At 48.8% G+C, this 22,500-nt stretch overlaps 1 protein-coding gene across 1 annotated transcript in view; it reads right to left on the bottom strand.

Moving 5' to 3' along the window:
* maml3 (mastermind-like transcriptional coactivator 3) overlaps positions 1–22,500 on the bottom strand; it is a 101,377-nt gene that overhangs the window by 42,408 nt on the left and 36,469 nt on the right. Inside the window, exons 2-3 of the mRNA XM_076036397.1 lie at positions 10,588–11,283; positions 8,599–9,573 (exon numbers count right to left, since the gene is read on the bottom strand). Of these exons, the coding sequence (XP_075892512.1) occupies positions 8,599–9,573; positions 10,588–11,283 (1,671 nt within the window). The remainder of the gene's footprint in view (positions 1–8,598; positions 9,574–10,587; positions 11,284–22,500) is intronic.

Raw genomic sequence — 22,500 nt, 5'->3', positions numbered from 1 at the left:
CAGAACCGTTGTCTCCTTGTTTACGTTTCGCTCCAATCAATCCGACTCGGGGTTTTCATCGAGCGGCCCCAGATTGCCATGCACAATAGGAGAGAAATACAAGAGGCCGGCCGCTAAATTGCTCTCCCTCCCGCCCTCCCTCCCGCCCTCCTTCCCGCCCTCCATCCCCCCTGTTTTGTGTGAGTGTGTTTACGTCTGGGATGAGCCAGATAATGTGTGTTGTGGCCACATCGTCAGACTTTGGCTCTGCACTGATGTTCGATTGCCCATCGTTTGGGAGGAAAGATTATTTAGATTGTGTAAATAAATATATGATGTAGTGTTTGAAATAAATACGTTCCTTTGCTTTGCTACACTGAGGTAGTTTCTTCCTCTGCTACGATCGAGTTTATTACCTCTCTGCCCTGGATGACTCATTTGCCTGATTGGGTCCGTTACCTCTCATTTCCCAAGTACCAACACAAAACAAAACTTTATTCAACCAAAAAGGCATTAAATTCAGAGCAAATGTCTCTTTTGCAAGTCTGTCCTGTAAAGGAAGGCAGTGGCCTGTAGAATACAGTCAGAAGTGGTGTCAAAGAACAATTCAAAACATCAGAAAGCCGCAGGCGCGGTTTCAATGGCACAGTCAGATGTCAGGATGCAGGAGAAGCAGCTCCACTGACTGACTCCTCCTGTTTCAACACACACATATTGATCGTTTGCTTATATCTTCCTCCGGTGACGGCGTCTCAGAGCCGCACTTGACTTCCTGCCACCTGCTGGATTCTGGGCGTCACCGCGGCCATGTGATCGCAGGCACGACAAGTTGCCACGCAGTATTTAGCTCTTTATTGAAATGACTTTTAAAACACTGAAAAAATGATTGACATACAGCTATGTTATGGCTTACTTACTATTAAGATCATTTCTTCAAGTTCTGCGGGCTGGATTCAAAAAGCTTAACGGGCCGCATATGGGTCCCCGGGCCATAGTTTGCCAACGCCTGCTCCAAAGTGAAACTGATTGAATTTCCTCGCGTCTTTAGCGGCACTGGTCGGGGGTGCAGGGACCTGCAGGCTGCTTCCTGCTACTTCCTGCTACGTCCTGCTGCTACTTGCTAGCTTTAGCTTCCTCCCTCAGCTCACCTTCAACAGCCGTCTCCCTTCGAGGCCCCAGTCCCACCGCCGTTCCCGGCAACACGCTAACACTGCACTGTCCAAACGACTGGAAACGCAGTACACACACACACACACACACACACGCATGTGCGCGTGAGCCACGCGTACACGCTAGCAACGCACACCAGCGATACCGGACACACATCCCCACACATTATTGATCACCGGTGGTGAAGTGCTGCTCAGCGCTCCTCCCTCCCCCTCTGAGGGCAGGAGAGGAAGCGTGGCTAAGGAGACAGGAAGGAGGTGGAAAGAGGGAGGGAGAGAGGGATGGATGGAGGGAGAAAAGAGAGCAGGGACGATAAAATGGACAGCAGGAGAACATGGGGGTCGGGGTGGGTGGGGGAGGATGGGGAGGAGGAGGGTGGGGAGATGCATTTGAGGGGGGAGGAAGGGGATGAGATGGAGTGATAGCAGGAGGAAGAAAACAGAGGAGCAAAGGGGAGAGAGAGAGAGAGCAGAATGCACACTGGAACACAGAAGTCTCCACCCCTGCCTGCCACCCTCCTCCTCCTCGCTCCCCCCTCCCCCACACAACCTGCAACCCCCCCCCCCCCCCCCCCAGCACCAACACACCCACCACCATCTTCAGAGGCTCTCTACAGGATCTGAGAGCAGCTCAGCTCAAGCCCTGACACGTGTGCCTCTGAGAGAGGAAGGGAGGGAGAGAGAGATGGGAGAGTGAGCAATATTCACTCAGTGCTTGTGTCAAGAGAGAGAGAGAGAGAGAGAGAGAGAGAGAGAGAGGGAGAGAGAGAGGGAGAGAAACAGAGAGAGAGAGAGAGAGAGAGAGTGACAGAGAGAGAGACAGAGAGAGAGACAGAGGGAGAGCGAGAGAGAGAGGGAGAGAGAAACAGAGAGAGAGAGAGAGAGAGGGAGAGAGAGAGAAACAGAGAGAGAGAGAAACAGAGAGAGAGAGAGAGGGAGAGAGAAACAGAGAGAGAGAGAGAGAGAGAGAGAGAGAGAGAGAGAGAGGGAGAGAGAGAGAGAGAAACAGAGAGAGAGAGAGCTTGATGGGCGGCGAGCAGATAAAATGTGTGTTCAGTGCAGGAGGGAGGGAGGGAGTGAGGGGGGAGGGGGAGATAGAGGGGAGGTAATATGAGAGAAATAGGTGAGCGTCGTGAGGCGACGCCGTCCTCACCCGTCCTCCCCCCTCCATCCAGTCCTCCCACTGCTAACCAGCCTCCCGTGGGTGACATACCTTCTCTTCACCTCAAAAAACAAGCAAACAAATCAACAAAAAAAACAAAATATCCAGGCACTCAGTCCCACCGTGTCTGCCTTTGAAATCTGACCATTTCAGCGGCAACAATGACTGGAATGAAATTATCATCATCATCATCATCATCATCATCATAAAAAAAAACATATGATGGCTACAAACAATCCAAAAAAATATGCTGAGCTTCAGACTAAAGAGGAAAATCCTGCTAAAGTGATCGAGCTAAACGGCTAAAATGAATCGACATGCACCGACGCTTTTGGTATTGTGTTTATGTCGCGTATTTAGAATTAGATTTAGATGATATATTAATCATTTAGTGTTTTTCCAAACTGAAATATTGGCCGTTTTAGCCAATCCTTGCTAATATTAATGCTGTTTATATTTAAAGAAAACTGCTCAAGGCTGGGGGTTGGAACTGGGGAACCAATAGGAAGCTAGGTCTCTCTCCACGTGTGTGTGTGTATGTGTGCGTGCGCGGGCACGTGCATGCGTTAGTGCATCTGTGTGTGTGTGTTAGTGCATCTGTGTGTGTGTGTGTGTGTGTGTGTGTGTGTGGCGCCACCTCTGAGACCTTGTGGAGGTCAGGAAGAGGATGGAGAAATGGATGAAGAAAGAGGATGATGGGTGGTGGTGGTGGGGAGCAGGGGGGGGGGTGTTCCTCAAAGAGAGAGGGGGAGGGGCTACAGGTCATTGTCCAACACGTTTTATTATTTGCTGAAGCGTGTGCGTGTGTGTGTGTGTGTGTGTGTGTGTGTGTGTGTGTGTGTGTGTGTGTGTGTGTGTGTGTGGATGTGACAGGGAGCTGGTGTCGTGACTCACAGGGTTATTAGCCCTGGCATCTGCTCCTTGGTGCACTGCAGTCGCTGTGTGTTCTCCTGCACACGGTGCTCTCACACACACACACACACACACACACACACACACACACACACGCACACGCACGCACGCACGCACGCACGCACATGCAACCAAACAACCAACCAAGCAAAGCTCTCTCCCCGGTTCATCAGGCCCACATCAGAGATCCTCCTCGGCAGCCAAGAGCTGTCACTCCATCTCCATCCAATCATCGCTCTAATAAGAGCGGAGCGCCGCCCTGCTGGCGTCACACTCGCGCATCGAGCCACATCTGTCTGGCAATCGCTCTGTCTTTTCGCCCTCCCCTCTCTCTCTCTCTCTCTCTCTTGCGCTCATAGACAGGCACACGCGAGACAGGGCCGCATCATCTGTCACTCGCCGACCAATCAGGACGTCCGACGTTCCACCGATCCGTGCGCGCCCACGTGCCGCCTCCGCCTCCGCCGCCCAGCGACGGCGGGGCATAAATTAGCGCGGCGGCTAGATGCAAAGTGAGGGAGCAACAATTAAAGCTCGACTAACGAGCTTTTTGAGTTGCGAGGCTGAGCTGAAGACCCTTCCCCTACCCCCAACACACACACACACACACACACACACACACAGCAGCTGCTAACCGGATTAGCCTACGCGCTGCAGCCGCCGCATCCGCTTTGAAGCACCACCTGTGAGACAACACACGCAGACGCAGAGTCGAGCGCGGGCTAGGCCATAGGCTAATGCAGACGTTTGCGAAGGCAGACTGGAAACAGAAGAGTCGAGCGCGCAGCGAGCATCTGCTCACCTTCCGCGTTGTGGAAAATTCCCTTTGGCAATCTCAGTTTTCTGACAATAATGTGTCTCTTTAGTCCGTTGACGCAAGTTCTTCTTTTAGCTGGCTCTAATTTGGAGAGGGTCCAACAAGGACTTTGTTTTTTTAAGCAAAAAAATTTCAACCAGATGTTTTGCAGGAGGCTGTGAACAAATTGGAGGAAAAGTAGATTTTAATGTGTGATCTTTGTATCCAACTTTGATTTCTCCAGTATTAAGAGATTTAGCTCTGAGAGGCTAATCAATCTGATTGTTCACTGATCAAAACTTCTGTTCATAAAAGAGGAAAATAAAAATAAAAATAACTCTTTAAAAAAAGAAATCTGAAAAAGGTTTTCCTGTTCAAAAATATTCTGCATCATTTTTTTTTTTTTTAAATTGGGAGTCAGGCTAGGAAGAATAAGGTTGTGTATCGTTATCGTTAACTTTAATGAGTTAATGCAAGATTTTGCGTTGTTCGTTAGTTATGCATCGGTTACATTAACCAATATTTTTTTTTTCAACAAGAGATGATTGACTGCAATAAGGGAAGGAGGACTGCTAGACGAAGGCGGAAGCGGCAAGCATTGAAAGCTGAGCTGTAAACACAACACACAGCGACAGGCTAACAGGTTTGCGGCGGCAGACTGGGACGATGTTGAAATAGTGGCAATGAATCATGATGAGATCTGTGACGGAACGCTCCTTTACTACCCGGCTCTTCTTAGAACAGGATCTCTGGTTAATCCTCCAATTAGTCGGGAAATTAAAGCTCTAAAATTCAATTTGCCGTGTTTCTGTAGCAACCCCTCCGTGTGGTGAAGCTGCCATATGTTGTCAGAATTTTCAAGATTTCTCACCTTGACATACTGAAGAATTTCTTTCCATTTTTTCTGTCTTTCTTTTTTAATTTTTTACAGCTTTGAGGTCCAAAGCGCCCACAGTTTGGGCACAGATGGTCTGAAGAACTGGAATTCTTAAGAGCCGATTGCCAAAACCTTATTAGGCCGACAAAATGGTGCTGAATACGGCCCTCTGCTGCTAAAATACCAGCAATGAAGTTCATTCAAACTCATCAAGCATTTTTTTTTGTTGCCAGTTTTCTTTTGCTTCCTTGTTCTGCGCAGGTGCCAACAACAGTGGTTCACCTGTTCTGTTCCGTGGTGCTGCCTACTGGCTGGCTCTGCCGGTCAGAGCAGCCACTCATCATTCACAGAGCTCACAAAACAAAAAGACTAAACCCCATTAGTCTCCGTTCTCTCTGATAGAATCTTTGCCAGGCCGGGCAAAGTGAAGTTGCAGCGTACGAAACTTTGTTTTTTTTACCTCTCAAAGGAAGGCGAGCTTGAGGTAAGTGGGGCCCTTTGGACTTACAAGAAATTTGTATGTTTTTTCGCCGGAGGTTCTCCTGGTTTACGGATAACCACCACGGACTGCTTTCTCTTTTTCAGACGAGTTGTGAGGTGAGGTTAGTTTTGCAGCGGTAGGAGGTGCAGGTACACTGAGTTTGCGTCTCATCTAACAATTCAAATTGTAAAAAAATGAAAAAAGGCCAAAACAATTGAATTTCCACTTGCAGCAAATATTTCCCTCGACGTCCTTCTGCCACCAGTGCAACGGCCTTTTGGTGCTGGTGAGAACCACAAATGCTCGAGGGCGGCTCAAACATTTGCGGAGCTCGACTCCACCGGCGTGCGTTAGCTTCCGTCAAATAGCCGCGAGCAAGTGGGAGGAGTTGCTACCATGGCGCTTGTGATTCTGAGATTATTAATATTTTCCCATCAACATGTAAATGTGTTGGCTCACTTCTGCGATCTGGCGAAGCCGACTGTCTGTTTCAGTGACTCGCCGACACCACTAACTCATTCAGCCATTTCTGGAATGTTTTTTTTTTTTTTTTTTTTTTTTTTCTTTCAAACCAGGCCTCAGTCACACCGACCGTCTATCAATAAAATATGACCTCACTATTGGATTTCCACTTCCTGTAAACATTTGCCCTCTAATGTGGGCACATCGCTGCTGTCAGAGCCAGTTTTGTCCCAGGTCGCAGGTCCGTAACCAATTTAAACGGCGAGGGCGACTGGAACACCAGCAACGTCTCAACGTGTTCCTACTTCCTGCGTCTTTAATTCCATTAAGGGAAACAACAAAACGAGAGGAGCCGTCATGTCTGTTTTCCATTCGCGGCTGATCTGCTCATTTTATTGTGCGATTGTTGAGCAGGAGACGTCGCCGTGCTTACAGCCCATACAATTAAACTTGATGCACGTAAAAGAGAGAGCGTTTCACACCCCGGGCACTTTATTCTGCACCGCTCACTTATTCCTCTCCCCAGGCCCTTGAGTCTCTTCTTAATATGCTCCATCCTCGCTCCACAATAAATCTCTCTTTTCTGCATTTGCCTTTTTCCTGTTTTTTTTTTCCCCCTCTCCTGCTGCTGCCTTCCCGGCACATCCCCCTCCCCTCATCACTCCCTTCCTCACTCCCTCCTCCCTCCCCTCCCCATCTCCAGTTCTCCTCTGCTCACTCAAATAAATCTCTCCCCCCCCCCACCACTCCTTCACCACCACCGGCAGATCTGTGAAACACACAAACATACATGTGCGCGGACTCGCACTCAACCCCGCTTACGCACACAAACACACAACCCTCCAGGCAGCAGCCACAAAGGCCCCATATTAATAAATCTGCTCCTTTATTGGTGCTGAGTGTCTCTGGCAGAGGGAGCATGAGAGGGAGGGGTGGGGGTGGGGGGGAGGAGGGAGGATGTAGAGATCACCAGAGGGGTGGAGGGGGGAGGGGGAGAGGAGGTGACTTTAGCCCGGCCACATCGTGAACGCAGGGGAGGGGAGGAGTGAGCGAGTGAGCGAGTGAGTGAGCGGCACGCGGAGGAGAAGATGAAGGTGGAGGGAAGCGGCGCTGACGAGTGCGTCCTCGGCGAGGACGGGCTAACGAGCTCTCGGCCGCGATAATGAGCCACGAGGAGAGAAAAAAAAACGCGAGCCTTCACTCGTTTATTTGTCCACCCACACCGGAGCTCCGCATCTCCGTCCGGTGGCTTATTAAAGACACCTGACGCAGGCGGCCAGCAGTGTTAGCAGCAGCAGCGGTGGCGGGCGGCAGCGGCAGCAGCGGAGACTCGTGGGAGACAAAGTGCCCGAGGTGGGCTCTCCGTAACGACGGCAGCGAGGCCGGCTTAGCGTTGCCATCTCGGCCATCAGTCAGCGCTGACAGATTGGGGATATGAGCTAAGAAGCCGTTTAGTGTTGCTGTATCGGCGTGGCGTGTGTGTGTGTGTGCGCGCGCGCTCCGGGAGTGGAGGGGGTGGGAGGCCATCAGTGTTGCAGAGGCATCAATACACTTTCGACAGGCCATTTTCCTATTCCTGCTCCCGGCTCGTTGCTCAGGCGACTCCCGCCATTTTACCTTCAAGAGCCGAAAAACCCCCAGAGAGTGTTTACACTGTTCACTGCTGGCGGGCGGAGGTTCTGTTGCAACAGATTAAAAAAAATTTTTTTTCTTCCCCGCTCCAGAAAAAAATTTGCAGGATTAATAAGCCAAAAACCTGCATGTGGTGGGGTTGGCCGCCGTTTAAAACAACCACACCCTAAGATTTTGACTTTCCAACTGAAGGCTGACGATCATCTTTAAGGTCTCACGCGATGCAAAATCCCCTCAGAGTTTTCAGACGGATGAAAAAACATATTTTGTCTTCTGATGCTGGCAACATCCCACCCCCAGATATAAGAGAAGTCCAATCTTTACTTCTGTTGCGTTTTGCGCTAAGACACAGCTAGTTTTTTTGTGATGTCACAGAGGACCACCAACACCACCAGATGCCTCCTATCCTCTCTGAGATCTCCTCACGGCTTCATCGTTTCCACCTCTGTGCTGATGACGCCCCAGTTAAACAAACTAGTAAAAGGTTACAGAGAAGCGGCACTTTTAGCAAGATCTCAAAAAGAAAAATACGTTTTGGAAGGAGGCTTTAAGCAAAATGCTGAAATACACGGCTATGTTCTGTAAAACAATTACAAGCATTTTTTTGGACCCTTAAAGGTTCAGTGTGTAATATTTGAAGAATTTGAGAAGAACAGCAAAATCAAGTGGTTACATTTGAGATTGCAACACTTCCCCTCCCTCTTCCCAGCTTGCCAGTGAACTATGTTAACCTGCGCACACAAACTTGGGTACCTCGTTCACCTTCTACTTCTTTGGTTTGTTATTGGAAGACGCAAGTGTTCCCCCTAAGCTGGATTGTCCACCCCAGCTTTCTTAGAAATATGGCGCAGTGCAATATGTATGTATGTATATGTATATATGTATATACATATATATGGGCAGAATATTGTGCTTTTACCAATATAAAAATCATAAATCATGCCAAATTTTACACACTGGACCAGTAAACGTAAAAGGCTGCTCCACCGAATGAAAAGCAATGATTGTCAAACAAAAGCATCAAATACCGACCAACTCAAGTGTACAGCAGATGTTATGCAGGGTGTCCACAATGCCCTTATCACAATCCCCAACTGCTCCCCAAGAGATGTGGTTAAAAACACCTACCTGTCCATGGGGTTGCATGGCGCCGTAGGGCAGGTTCTGGTTCAACACCTTCTGCTTCATCAGCAACATCCTCTTCTGCTCGTCACTCAGGTGGGCCGTCTGTCCCGGGATGGGCCCTTGGGTGTGGCCCGGACCGGCGCCTTGGACGCCACCTCCCATGTAGGGAGGCATCATGGGGTTCTTCACCTGGCTGTTCCCTCCCATGGGCGGAGTCATCCTCTGGCCCAGGTGGTCCACGCCGCCTCCTCCTCCGCCACCGCCGCTGAAGTGGCTCAGAGGTTTGGTGTTGTTGTAGGACAGCATGGCGGCTGTCTGCTGCTGCTGCTTAGTCAGGGCATTGGGGTTGATGCCGCTCGGCGGCGGCTGCTGCTGCTGCTGCTGCTGCTGCTGCTGCTGGCCCATCATGCCCATGTGGTTGTGAGGGAGGTAGTTGTTCATTGGGGCTTTGGGCCCGTTGTTGGCTGTCATGCCCGCCACTAAAGGACCCTGCGGTGTGTTAAAGGCTTGCGGTGGGTACATCATGGGGCTATTGGGTTTGTCTTGGTTAAAGGGACCAGAGTTGTACGGGCTGGTGGGAGCGCCCGCTGGGGACCAACTCGCCGCCTGCTGCTGCTGCTGCTGTTGCTTCTGCTGCAGCAGCTTGGCACGTTGCTGGGCCATGGCCTTCAGCTGCTCGGCCGGAGAGAGTTCAGGTGTGACCGGCCCCACGGGTTGACCTCCAGAGGGTACCCCGGGCGCTCCTGGGCCTGTGCCCGCTTGACTCACCCCAGGACCCGGGTTCATCATGTAGCCGTTCCCGGGCCGGGAGACCGCCTGTGTCTGCGCCTGCGTGGGCGTCTGCGGGGAGCGGGCCACGCAGTTGTGCAGTGGTGAGCCCGACGCCATTGCCACCGCCGGAGACTGCTGCAGAGGCTGCTGCGGCGGCGTGCCGTTGGCCGTCGTGGCGAACTGAGGGCCCGAGGACGATGGGCGGACCTGAGGGGGAACAAAAGAAATTCAGGAATGAAGTGCTCATAAGAATGAAATCGGGAGAGGTTAGCTAGACTTCAGATTTGAAAAGTTAAAATACTACTATACTGTAGTCCAACCCTGGATACTGAGTGGCACTGGGTACCATTTTCATAGTCTTTGGTACAACCCAGCAGGGGATCGAAACCCACAACCTACCAGTCTCAGGATGGGCACTCTACCACTAGACCACTGAGCTGGATATACTGGAGCTCAGGTTGTCCACGGGTCAAGTTGGCTTACTATTTTAATTTATGAGTTAGGCCAACGCTTTAAAGCTGTATGACTGGTTCAAAATAAAAGTCCATGTAAACTGACCATTAACTCCTCCTCTCACAATGCCGAGATCATTGACTGATGGAGTAATGCTGGTTTCTTAATGTGACCCAACAAAAGGAGTGGGGTCGTAGACATATGTGCTTATATTTTTGCATTGACACAAATTCATATACAACATTGTTAACTAGGAAAATATCATCATCCTAAACAGTTGAAGGCGTGATTATGTTTATGCTGCCGCCCTTTGAGGGCCACCACGATGCTGACGTGGAACGAGAGTGAAATGAGTTTGATAACCCTGACCTGAAAGAATGTCGAGCACAACTCTTAAAGCTTTGCCATCTGACACTGTGTCCTGTCTGACTAACAGGGGGGGAAGAAAAAAAAAAACCCATCTGTGGTTATTGTGGCAGGACTCATTGGCAGTGACCGGCAAGCTAACAACAACACAGCTGGTGGTGGCTTCCTGAAAGACACGGTGGATCGATAAACCTTTTTTTCCCTCCTCAGAAGTGCTCACAGCAAGCCATACTTCAACATGTTATGAAGTTGTTTTTTTTTGTGTGTGTTTTAAATTGCTTCTCTGGTTTAAGGTCCAAGTTAAGAGCACAAAACCATGAGGCGATTTTCTTCTCCCTGATATATCACCAGTGTGGGAACAATCAACCCGCTGCCAGTTGTCACGTTCCCTGCGGTACTTACCTGTGGGGAGCCCATCGAAACCTGCTGACCCTGCGGCGGCTGGGTAGGAGGGGGAGCCAACGCCGGTTGGGTCGGTGCCGCCACTGCCGTTGCAGTACCCGCGGCTTCCTGCGGTCCCGGCGTCTGATTGTTGGGGGGCCGGCCGAACTCGGCCTCCTTCTTGTCCTCAAAGTCCTCGTTGAAGAGATCGTGCATGTCGTCCTCGGGCACCGTGTTGGCCAGCTCGTCGATCAGCTCCTGCCACTCCTGGTCGTTGAGGTTGATGTCCGAGAAGAGCTTGTTCTGGTTGGACAGCGACTGCGGGTCCGAGGACTCCATGCCGCCGCCGTCGTCCAGTGGCTCCTGCTTCAGGTCCTTGAGGAGGCTGAAACTGTCCTCCAGGTCCAGCGAGCCGTTCAGCTTCATGTCGTTCTTGGCCAACTCGTCGGCCACCGGGCCCACATGGTTGCCGTTGGCGGCGTTGTTGTTGCCCCCGGACGTGTTGGGCCCACCGATGATGGGCTTGATGTCCATTGGGTGGTGCAGCGGAGAGATGGGCGGTACATTGCTGTTGGGGAGGCCCCCCAGAGGGTCCAGACAGCCGTCCTTCCGTACCCGTTTGCTCGGTGAGTAGCCGCCGCCGTCGCAGATGCCGTTCTGCTCGCCGTTGAGCGGCGATCTGGCGCTGTCCAGCTTCCTCTTGACCGTCTCCTGGAGCTGTGACACACATAGGGGAGGAAAAACAAAAAACTGATCAGGGTGTGGAGTGAAAAAGAACAGAACGAGAACTTGACTGCGGTCTTCAGGGGACGAAAAAATGGAGGCAATATGAGGAGGACAGATCGATAAAGTAAGAGGCTGCTTTCTCTCTATACAAATCAAGAAGTGTCGTGAGAATGGGAGAGGTGTGCTCAAAGTCATCGAGACAAATCAATCATGCAGCAGGAGAAGCTTCAGTCCGGCTGAGAATAATACTGTTACAATGACACACAACACATGGCGCACAAGCCGAAAGGCTCAGTAAAATAGCAGATCAGAATAAATTCCTCATTTTGTTTTAATCTTTAAGATTAAATCTGTTGGAAGGTGACGCTTTCACACCGTCTTTCACTGGTGATTTGTAAATATTTACAAATCTGATATTCACATCAACCGCTCTTTCAGAATCAGAGTCGTGAAACGCTCAGGCGGAGAGAGGGAACGGATTGAAGGGAAGGGCTTGAAGGAGGAGGGACTCGGAGATCTAAACCTCATCTTTGGCCCTCCTATAAGTTGTCTGTCCTCGTTTTAGTTGAGGGCTTTAGAGAGTAGATAACGACCGGGTCCTAACTAATGCTAGGTGGCAGTTAAAGGTAATCACTATCATAGACACGCACTGGACCGGAGTGGAGGGGCGGAGGGAGGAACAGCGAGCGGAAAATACCGAGGCGAGGTGTGAAACTTGGATTTGTCCTTTGCAACCGTTTCATCGGTGCTGTGCAATAAAGAAACTGTAAAAACCCAAACGCCAGTTAGGTTGGCATAGATAGATCTGTTGCTAATACAATGATGGATGTGAAGTTGGAACCTTCACAAATGGAAACTTTCTGCTCTGACCCAAATTCAGGTCATTTAGGTTGCAATTTATCCCTTGCAAAAATATTACTAAAACCTAATTGGTGCCTAATTGCACTTAGATTTAATCTTAAATCTGGGTGCCCTTGAAAAATGTGTTTGCTTTGTTTTAGTTTTATTATTGAATGGGTTGAGATTCATTTCATTTAGTTAGAAATCTGTGCACATTGTTCAAAAGCGGAAATGTCTTCATTTAATGAAGTCATTTTCTGATTGTGTTTTTGGGTTTCGTGTCGTAAAGTGATTAAGACCTTATTTTGAGAAGAAACTAAAAATGGATGACTGACAGAACAAAGGTGTTTCTCTAAGCAAATATATTACACAGTAATTTCATTCTTCATCAACCCCCAAATCAGAGACATAAGACACAATCTGCAGGTGCTATGGTATAAATTTACAAAGACAAGGAATATAAGCTGTTGCAACGCTCTAAACAAGGTACATGAAATTGCCACTAAAAGCCCGTTTGCAGTTCAACCTCCCGTCCTGACGACTCAAATCGTAAGCAGGAATTCTTGAGTCCCACACACGCTCATTGACTGGAGACGTTTTCAGGTTTTACAACACCAGCGTCCTGAAAAATGAAAGAGTCTTCTGAGAAGAGGAGCCGGGAAAACGTTTTGTAAAATCCACGCATTCAGCTGTCAGCTGTTCCGAGACACGCACACGCGAACACAAACACACACACGCAGGAAGCACGACTGATGTGTGCGAACGTGCGCTCCAGTCTTTGTTATTCAGATGGAACAGTAGACAAAATATATTCAGATTGTATTCTGACCCTGAGGTGGATCTACTCGACTTGGCAGCCACACACACAAGTGCACACACAGATACGCACACGCGCACGCACACACACACAACAACACATACCAGACATCACAAGAAAACATGCACACCACAACCCAAAACAGACAATTTATCATTTTTTTCAACTTTCTTGGTCTACTGGTGTGCATGTTTGCGTGTGTGTGTGTGCGCGTGCGCGCAAGTGCGTGTGTGTGTGTGTGTGTGCATGTGCTGGGTGGAGCTGTCAGCTTGGTTTCCCCCTCGCTTCTCCGCCGCGACCGACAGTCAACCTAATTATCTTTATGGCGTGATACACACTATTAGTATTGACAGCCCAAACTAAGGCGTGTGTGTTTCTTGCATGACTCCAAGCCCCGTGTTTGTGTAGCCATTAGCAAGACAACGGCAAAAAAACAACAACACACACACAGGAAGACACAAATCTCCACTGTCAAGACACAACTTCATCAGCTCCACTTGCTCAGTGTGTGTGTCTGTGTGTGTGTGGGGTCCTGCAATCAATGGCTTTAAATAATTCAGGTCTTCTGCACGCTGCTTTGGTTGTGTGTGTGTGTGTGTGTGTAGGTGTGTGTGTGTGTGTGCGCGCGCGCTACAGGCTTTCCTTAAACACCAGTGACTCATATTGGTAATAACAGACTCGCCTTTCAGAGCCCACCTATAAAAACTCCCCCTGAATATCCCAGGTGGTGTGAAAACGACAGCGCCCCTCCCACGTGCGCACGCCTGTGCACGCACGCGCTCCCGGGGCTTTTCAAACGAGTAAAAGAAAAGAAAAAAAAAGGCACAACGTTAGATTGTTGATTAAGTTTTGGAACACGGACACAGACACAAAGAAACGGAAGAATCAGTTCAGACAGACGGAGCGGCGCGCTTCCTGTCTGCGTTGTGTCATCACCTGAGGGGGGCGCCACCGGGATCTCAATGACACGTCTGCGAGCTGGTGGAGCGCATTACTTTAACATGAACTGCAGCTAATTGATCATTTGCGCCTCTTAGTACAATCAGCGGCGTAATTGCACCTTTCACAATAACGCACCTGACGGCGAGCAGGGCCGGGAGCGGAAATATTTTTGTTCCTTTGACAAAAAGAGAAAAAGTCACGGGTTTGTGTTTGTGATTGCTCAGGAAGGTTTGGTCGCGAGGAGGAGAGAAATCATAAAAAAGAACACAAAAACATGGAGGGTTCTGAGACAAAGAAATGTGAAGTAGTCTAATCAGGCGGGAGTGCTTCGAGAGGGCAGCGAGAGGAGGGGAGAGCGCCGGAGAAGAAAAGGATGAGAGGACGGAAAAGAGCAAAGACGGCGGCGGCAGAGAGAAACGGGAACGAGAGAGAGAGAGAGATAGAGAGAGAGAGAGCCATGTGAGTCTCCCTCCGCCGCCACCAGCACCTCCCGCATCTCCGCCACTCTCTGTATTCTTTGACATAAACACCTGCTGACTGCTCCTCTGTCGGCTCGGCAACAGACAGAGGGAGACAGACAGTGACGGAGATGCAGAGAGACAAAGGTAAGGCGCACGCGCGCACGCACAAGCTGGGACACATGCATGTGTGGCACAGACGGGCGGACGAAGAAGGAGGAGGAAGAGAAGGATGGGAAGGAGGTGGAGGAGGAGCAGGACTAGGAGGAAGAAGAAGATTTTTATAACCACAATTTTATTACAGTTTTTCCACTGGAATACAACAAAAAACAAGGCGCTTATTTATTTATTTTTTTTTAACAAGAAAATAAAGTTTTGTCACAAACATTGAAAATTAGACAAATACACATACATACAGACACTATCATGAAGAAGAAGAAGAAGAAGGAGAAGAAGAAGAAGGAGAAGAAGAAGAGATTCATTTTTCTGGCAGAGGGTCGTCTTTGGAGTGGAGGTGCTGAGAGAATGTGAGAGGAGAAGAAAAAGGAGGAGGAAGAAGAGGGTGAGGAACAGTGGAGGAGGAGATAGGTGGCTTGATGGAAAGGCGTAGCACGCCAAATGACAGCGGGGAGCAAATGATGAGAGGGCGATCAGAGAGGGAGAGGGGCGGCAGGGATGGAACCACTAAGGTGCTGTTGTTATAGCAACCTGCTGCTCTGCTGCTTTGTGAGCCGCATCCTCCTCCTCCTCCTCCTCCTCCTCCTCCTCCTCCTCCTCCTCCTGCTCCTCCTTCCTCCCCACTCTGCTCTCCTCTTTACTCCCTCCTTCCCTTTAAAGGTTGCAGCATCACACGCTATCAAATTCAGTCTCGATATCATAAGAGCAGCTAAAACAGTTGAGGACCTGAAAACGCGGATTCGAACATCTCAACAGCGTACGTCTTTTTTTTTCTTTTTTTTTAAATGTCTGCCACCGCACATGTTTTTTTGTGTGTTTTTTTTACGCAAAAAAACACCGCCACATCGCCGCCAAAGAACATCGCAGTGCAGCGGTGCCTTAACCTGCAAGTGTTGAAACATGTTTGCTTCTGTAGCAACATCGCCTGATCCCTCCCTTCCACGCTGCCGTAGCGTCTCCTCACGCCGCTGTCTGCGCTGACAGTCGTGACGATAACAGGGAAGGAAAGATGTCGCGTGGCACGCGCGCGCACAGACACACACAGGTAGTGGAGGAGGATCAGCAGCACTTGGCAAGCGAAACAAACATGTGCAGGTGCAGTGAGGCTTGGCAATATGGCCTAAAAATCGCAACTGTTTCCCTGTTCTTTACCTTGATATGCGACATAAAGGAAAGGTCTCTCCATTGAAAGTGTTCCTATCACATACTGACTTAATGGATGTGACCAACCCTGACCACATTTTGACACTGAGTTAAAGTTGCGTAGTTGTGCGGTCGTTGTTGTGACAATTACAGCCTGTTTGCTGCTGTTACAAATCCAGGGTTTCACTCCACCTGGTAAACAACACGGCTTTACTCAAGTTATATTATAGTGTGTTGCTTTTACACATGCAAACACAGACACAGAAAGTGCAGGAAAAGCCAATGTGTGTGAAATCTGTTCAGGCCTCACCACATAAATCAACACCCCCCACCCTCCCCCAAAACAATGAACAGGAAGTTGGAACAAAAAGAAAGTTGACGTGAAAAAAGGACCATTTGTTTTTACGATCCAATTCTTACTGGATGATCATTTTAAAATATTTGTCCAAGCGTGGTCTGACTCGTGGGACACTGGTGGGTATTTGGCTTCATAAGCAAAGTGTCTTTTTTGCAAAGTTTTTCTTTTCCTTTTCATGAATCAATGATTCAGTTCCAAAAAGTGAAAGTCAGATTCTTTTTTTGCACTGCAAATACATCTTTTCAAGGGAGGGGTGCGGGTTAATGCAACATATAGGAGCTGCTTGAGAGTAATTGAACAATTACTGGACTGCTTGTTGGAAAAGCCAAAGCGGCTAAAAAGACTGAAAGATGATGAGATGAGTCCTGACCCAAGTATCACAAACTAGCTTGCAGGACTTCGGTGTGACTCCTCAATTACTCTTAGTGGATGTCTAACAGTGGCGCTGACTATAATGAGTGTGTAACACACGGGTTGCACACACTCACAAATGTCAGCCACAGTTGTTTAGCTTGTTTACTGTCCGGCTCACCAGACTGTGAAATAAGTCATTCAAACAAACAGCCCTTTAATAATGAAGTTACGTGCGTGTGTTAAAATATATCGCTGACAAGAGTTCTGGCAAGAGACTCCACCTGCTGTTTGTTCAGAGGGTCTCCAACATGGAACAATGAGGCTGTCCTTATCAACGGTTAAACTGAAGGGGGGGGGGGGGGGGGGGTAGACGAAGTACACGTTCCGAAAAGCTCTCAAACCACCATGGAGGTTTGTTCTGAGGTGCCACTGCTAAGGTTCAAATCTCTTTTCGACTGAGAAAGTGAATAGATGACAGTGTCAACCGGCATACCCAAAAATGTATGCAAGGAAATTTGATTGGTCCGTACTAGAGTGTGACAGACAGAAGGTCTTTTTTAGGCTGGGTGGGGGTGCCGGGGGGTCTCCGACAGCTCTTTCAGCGATGGATGTGTGAAGTAAATCCAGCCATAGGAAGGTTTCTGTCTGGTGGCGTCATGGTAGATTCACTCCAGACTACCAGTGATAGTCGGACATCTGTTTTTATATCTAATAAACTATTATTTTTATTGAGTCAGTGCAAAAGTTTCAGTATAAATAATCTGAAGCCAAGACTGCAGTTTGGCCTTGGTTCCAAAAGATGAGGGTCTAGGGGTGATTTAAGATTCAGAATGACTGAGACCTTGAGGAGGCCTTGTTCAAAGACAACAGGGCATTTCCTTGTTGGGCGAGCCGAGTCCTCCTGGATGAGGTGGTCTCCCAGTGTGGTTTCAAGACCCAAGACCAACATGCAACAATGAACCATAGCAAATCACCTGATCAAATCATCACATCAACAGTCTGAGAGATGTCTGAAACATCTTCTGGACCAAGATGTACCTTGGACCACAGGTTAGTCTGTTCACATGCATTAACATTAGAAAATAATGTTTGAATCCGAGTCTTGAAGCTGAGGTTCAGACAGTTTGCAGCATCTGACCAAACCCACGGCTGACCTGCGCTTCCGTCGGACAGTTTCTTATTTGTTTCGGGTATTTCAGGACTGTCAATTTTTTTTTTACTTCCTGAATTCCGCCATTTTACAAAGACACTGTTTAGATTGCGTGACCAGATCTCGGCGTGCTGGGCAATAGATGGGCCGAGCGCATAAACAAAGAGTCTGTGGGAGCGAAGGACAGAAACCTCCGAGTGACAAGAGGAAGGTAAAAACAAAAGGAGCCTTTGGCTGCCGTCCCAGAGAAGGGTGTATGACTTTCTGTGTGTCAGCGAGCGCCTGCCAGTCTGCCTCCTGTGCACAGGGCTAACAGACCACTGATCTGTATACACATGCACTGCTAATCTTTTCAACGGCGAAACTTTAAATATCCCTCTCTCGCACTCTCCCTCGCTCACTCTCTCTTTCTCTCGCACTCTTCACCCAGCAAACAAAGACATTTTTGTTGCGATCAGCAATGGTAAATGTGTTTGGTGGCTCGTTGACACGGTTCCAAGTTGGCTTGAGCCACTTTTTCTCGGGGCGTACGAGGTAAGTTAAGAGATACTGCGTCAAATTTCCACTTTGTACTGTGGAGAAAAGAATCCACACGCAGTCAGACGGAAAAACGAAGTTGTTGCCGTGCGCGTGCGAGCAGTGCGGTGTGGAAGGACTGTGGAAAGTTGAATACTAAATCAAACAGAACAAACACCATTGTGTCGCGCTGTATCGCGGCTCAATATATATTTGACCTGGGCGTCCATGGGTGTGTGTATGTGTGTGTATGTTTGTGTATAGAAAGGGGAGGAAAAAAAGAGTGCATGTACACATATATGTTTGTCATCAGCACTTTTAAACCTGCTGACCTGACATGAAAGACCTTGCGGCTGCACAAAAACCAAGACTTTTCCTCTCCGCCCCCGCCACACACGCACAGTCACACACACAGACACACAGACACACACAGACACACACACACACACACACACACACACACACACACAATTGTAAGAATCAAAATGTGTTTCTAGCCAACGCAACGACATCACTTCTTCAAGGTGTTTGGAGTATGGAGTATTTTGAAGTGTGATCTGAGGTGCGGTGTTATGCTATGTCGGCACCGAGTGTAAGACTGCGGGTTGGCTGTGCGGCAATAATAGAAGATGAGTGGAAGTCAACGTGAAGTCGCCGCCGCGCATGTTTACGAAACAAGGAGGAGTGAAGAAAAAAAAAGATGAAGGTAGGACTCTGGAGTAGGAGGGTGTTAACACAAGGTTTAATGTCTACGAGAGCCGGGCGCGTGCACATGATCAAGCATGTGAGCGTTTTTGAATGTACGTCTCTGCAAAGCACGTGGGCGTGCGTTTGTGCGACTGAGTGTTTACAATTCGGTCGGGGGGAAAAGTGTAAGTAGGAAGGAGTCAAAAACGAGCGGGAGGAACAGAGCAGCAGCCGAAAGAGAAAATGAGGGGATGAGAGATGGGGTAAACTGTGTGTGTGACTCCTCTGCGTACGTGTGTGTGTGTGTGTGTGTGTGTGTGTGTGTGTGTGTGTGTGTGTGTGTGGTTCCTGGCTGAGCAGCTCCTCTCTATTTATAGAGCTGCGGCTCCTTCCTGTTTCTGGAGCCGTACCATCACGCCAGGAGGGGGTGGGGTGGGGGGTGGGGAGGAGGGTGGGGTGTGGGGGGGTGGGGGAGAGAGAGAGAGAGAGAGAGAGAGCGAGAGGGCGAGCGAGAGAGAGAGAGAGAGAGAGAGAGAGATGAGGAGAGTGAGGAAGTGAGTGGGTGTGTGGGAGGGGAGGCTGGTCATGTTTGAGTCTTTAGTAAATCAACAGATCCACCCCCTCCCTCTCTCTCTCCCTCTCTCTCGCTCTCTCTCTATCAGTCTCTCTCTTTCCCCCACACCCTCTCCAACCTCCCCCCTCCCTCTCTTGCTCAAAAACATGGGCTCAGCTAGAAGCCATGAAAAAAGAAAGACCAGAGAGTGAGAGAGAAACCCGGGGAAAGACACTAAGACTAAAACTAAGCAGAGATTATGGGCAGGAGCTGCTCAGTCTGCATTAAGAAAAGGTAAAGACCCCCTTAATAAAACACGCAGGTTACAGTGAGAGTGAGACTGTGACTGAAGTGTAAGTGTAACTATATTCACGTCCTACAATGTACAAAATTCACTCAGCTACAAGAGTATTTCCTGCTGTCCTGTCAGTGAAAGGGAAGAAGATCATTTACGTCCTTCGCTTGCTTTTCAGGAACGGTTTCTGGATCTTTGCCTTTTATGATGTCACAGAGGGTGCTCATACCTCAACAATATCTCTTTCAGGCTGGAGCCAAGACCCTTAGCCAGGTCTTAGCTCCACCTTCTGAATCCCAACCGCTTTTCTTCACTGGGAAAGCATCAGTCAAATTTACTATATTCTCATCACTTAACATAATTATTCAAACAATGACCTTTGCACTTGAGTCCGGGAAGAAACAAAATAATTCTGGAAAATGGGGAGTGTACAGGACCTCAAGAGTAGCGATTTCAATCACACAGGTTGACAAAATCAAAAAGAAAGACACACAAAGTGACGGCCTTGTACACCACATGGGACCCATTTAAACAGCCTTAGTTAACAGGAAAGAGGAAAACACGTTGCGAGCGCCGGCGCAAGGTGACAAGTGACCATTAGTTAAGCGTCGCACTGACAAGCAGTTGAAACTGAGGTATTATGCCCGTGTCACACCATCAGTCACCCTGCTGTTAAGTGGCGGTACGTGCTTTTCTTACGACGGGATGCAGGAAAAGATCTGAGCCGAGTACCCGCTTCGACAAGGCCACCGGCAGCAGCCGTTCAGGAGCCATGTTTGCAATCCCGAAGGTCGCGGAGGGCCATTATTCGAAAGACCCTGAGTAAGGAGGAGCAAGAAAACCAAGTCATCGAGAGGATGAAAGTTGGAAGACAAACCTGTGGCTGATGCGTCAGCAAGGGGGTCCTTTCAGAGTCCCAGAGTGAAACCGGTTCACCCTCAGTAGTTCTCACCATCTTGCCACACGCAAGCCGGTTCTGAGTGTGGATCAGAGCGACACTGGGGCTCAACCCAAACGGGGGTTGTTTTTGCACCTCAGAATGGAGGTGAAGCCCTCCTAATGCAGCATTCTCTCCTTCAATGAACGACGGTTTAATCCTTGTATGCTGATTTCCGTTCACGTCTTTGGTCTGATCTAGCTCCCTTTCACACTTTGTGACTTCCTAACCAAGTTTGTTAGATTGCTGACATGGTGGTCAGCTGTGGATCTTTGTGATGCAAACACACACACGACACATAAAAATATACAAAGCAATTCCTAAAAGAATTGAATAAAACTTAAAAGCCTATTTTGTATTTGAAGACATTCTGTTTATGTGCGACTCTGTGTGCTAACTGCTTAGGTGTTGGGTGGTAGGTCTCTATCTGGGGCCAAAACTCTTGGTCAGGACAGACAACTGGAGTGTCATTGGCTGCCGGTGGGCTCTTGCGTGGCTGCCAGCCACAGTCTAGTAAAAAGAAGCCTGCTTGTGTTGCCAATATCATGTAAAAAGCAAAGGGGCGCATCATCCATTAGCAAGGAGCAGAGCCGGTGGAGCTCACTGGGCTCTGGCACCGCGGAATGACAGGAATAAAGATGGAATGTCCTGTTAAACATGGAGTCACAAAGAACTGACTATCATCTGGGTTGAAAATCTGTTTGTTTTTTTTTCTTTTTTCGAGAATGTTCCTGGAGTCGGTTAAAGCGACACCGGACGCACGGGCCAAAGAAATAATAAAAATAAATGAATAAATTGTCCCAAACTACAAACTACAACCGAGAAGTTCGATGCATTAGGTGAGATGCAGTTTTGACAAAACATGCAAGAGATTTTTTTTTATGAGTTAAAAAAAATTAAAATAGTCAAATGAAACAGATTTTGTGTTCCGACAATAGAAGAAAAGGGAGGGGGAGTGGGGTGTGTGTGTGTGTGCTAACATCATGGCCAGATGGTCACCAGGAGGGGCCTGACAGCTGTGTGCACGTGTGCGACTGTAAATGTGTGTGTGTGTGTGCCTTAGTTGTGTTGGTGCTGGTAGTGGGTCTGTACAAGTGTGTGCACAAGAGGGAGAGACTGTGTCCAACACCTGTCCTCCTCTCCTCTCAGAAAGAAGGACAGAAAGAAACACGTTGCGAGCGCCGGCGCAAGGTGACAAGTGACCATTAGTTAAGCGTCGCACTGACAAGCAGTTGAAACTGAGGTATTATGCCCGTGTCACACCATCAGTCACCCTGCTGTTAAGTGGCGGTACGTGCTTTTCTTACGACGGGATGCAGGAAAAGATCTGAGCCGAGTACCCGCTTCGACAAGGCCACCGGCAGCAGCCGTTCAGGAGCCATGTTTGCAATCCCGAAGGTCGCGGAGGGCCATTATTCGAAAGACCCTGAGTAAGGAGGAGCAAGAAAACCAAGTCATCGAGAGGATGAAAGTTGGAAGACAAACCTGTGGCTGATGCGTCAGCAAGGGGGTCCTTTCAGAGTCCCAGAGTGAAACCGGTTCACCCTCAGTAGTTCTCACCATCTTGCCACACGCAAGCCGGTTCTGAGTGTGGATCAGAGCGACACTGGGGCTCAACCCAAACGGGGGTTGTTTTTGCACCTCAGAATGGAGGTGAAGCCCTCCTAATGCAGCATTCTCTCCTTCAATGAACGACGGTTTAATCCTTGTATGCTGATTTCCGTTCACGTCTTTGGTCTGATCTAGCTCCCTTTCACACTTTGTGACTTCCTAACCAAGTTTGTTAGATTGCTGACATGGTGGTCAGCTGTGGATCTTTGTGATGCAAACACACACACGACACATAAAAATATACAAAGCAATTCCTAAAAGAATTGAATAAAACTTAAAAGCCTATTTTGTATTTGAAGACATTCTGTTTATGTGCGACTCTGTGTGCTAACTGCTTAGGTGTTGGGTGGTAGGTCTCTATCTGGGGCCA

The sequence above is a fragment of the Nelusetta ayraudi genome, unplaced genomic scaffold (genome assembly GCF_046127955.1).
Source record: "Nelusetta ayraudi isolate G7.1 ecotype Tasmania unplaced genomic scaffold, CSIRO-AGI_Nayr_v1 ptg000004l, whole genome shotgun sequence".
NCBI classification, from domain to species: Eukaryota; Metazoa; Chordata; class Actinopteri; order Tetraodontiformes; family Monacanthidae; genus Nelusetta; species Nelusetta ayraudi.
The sequence above is the reverse complement of the archived record's forward strand: the minus strand, read 5'-3'. Positions and strand labels throughout refer to the sequence as shown.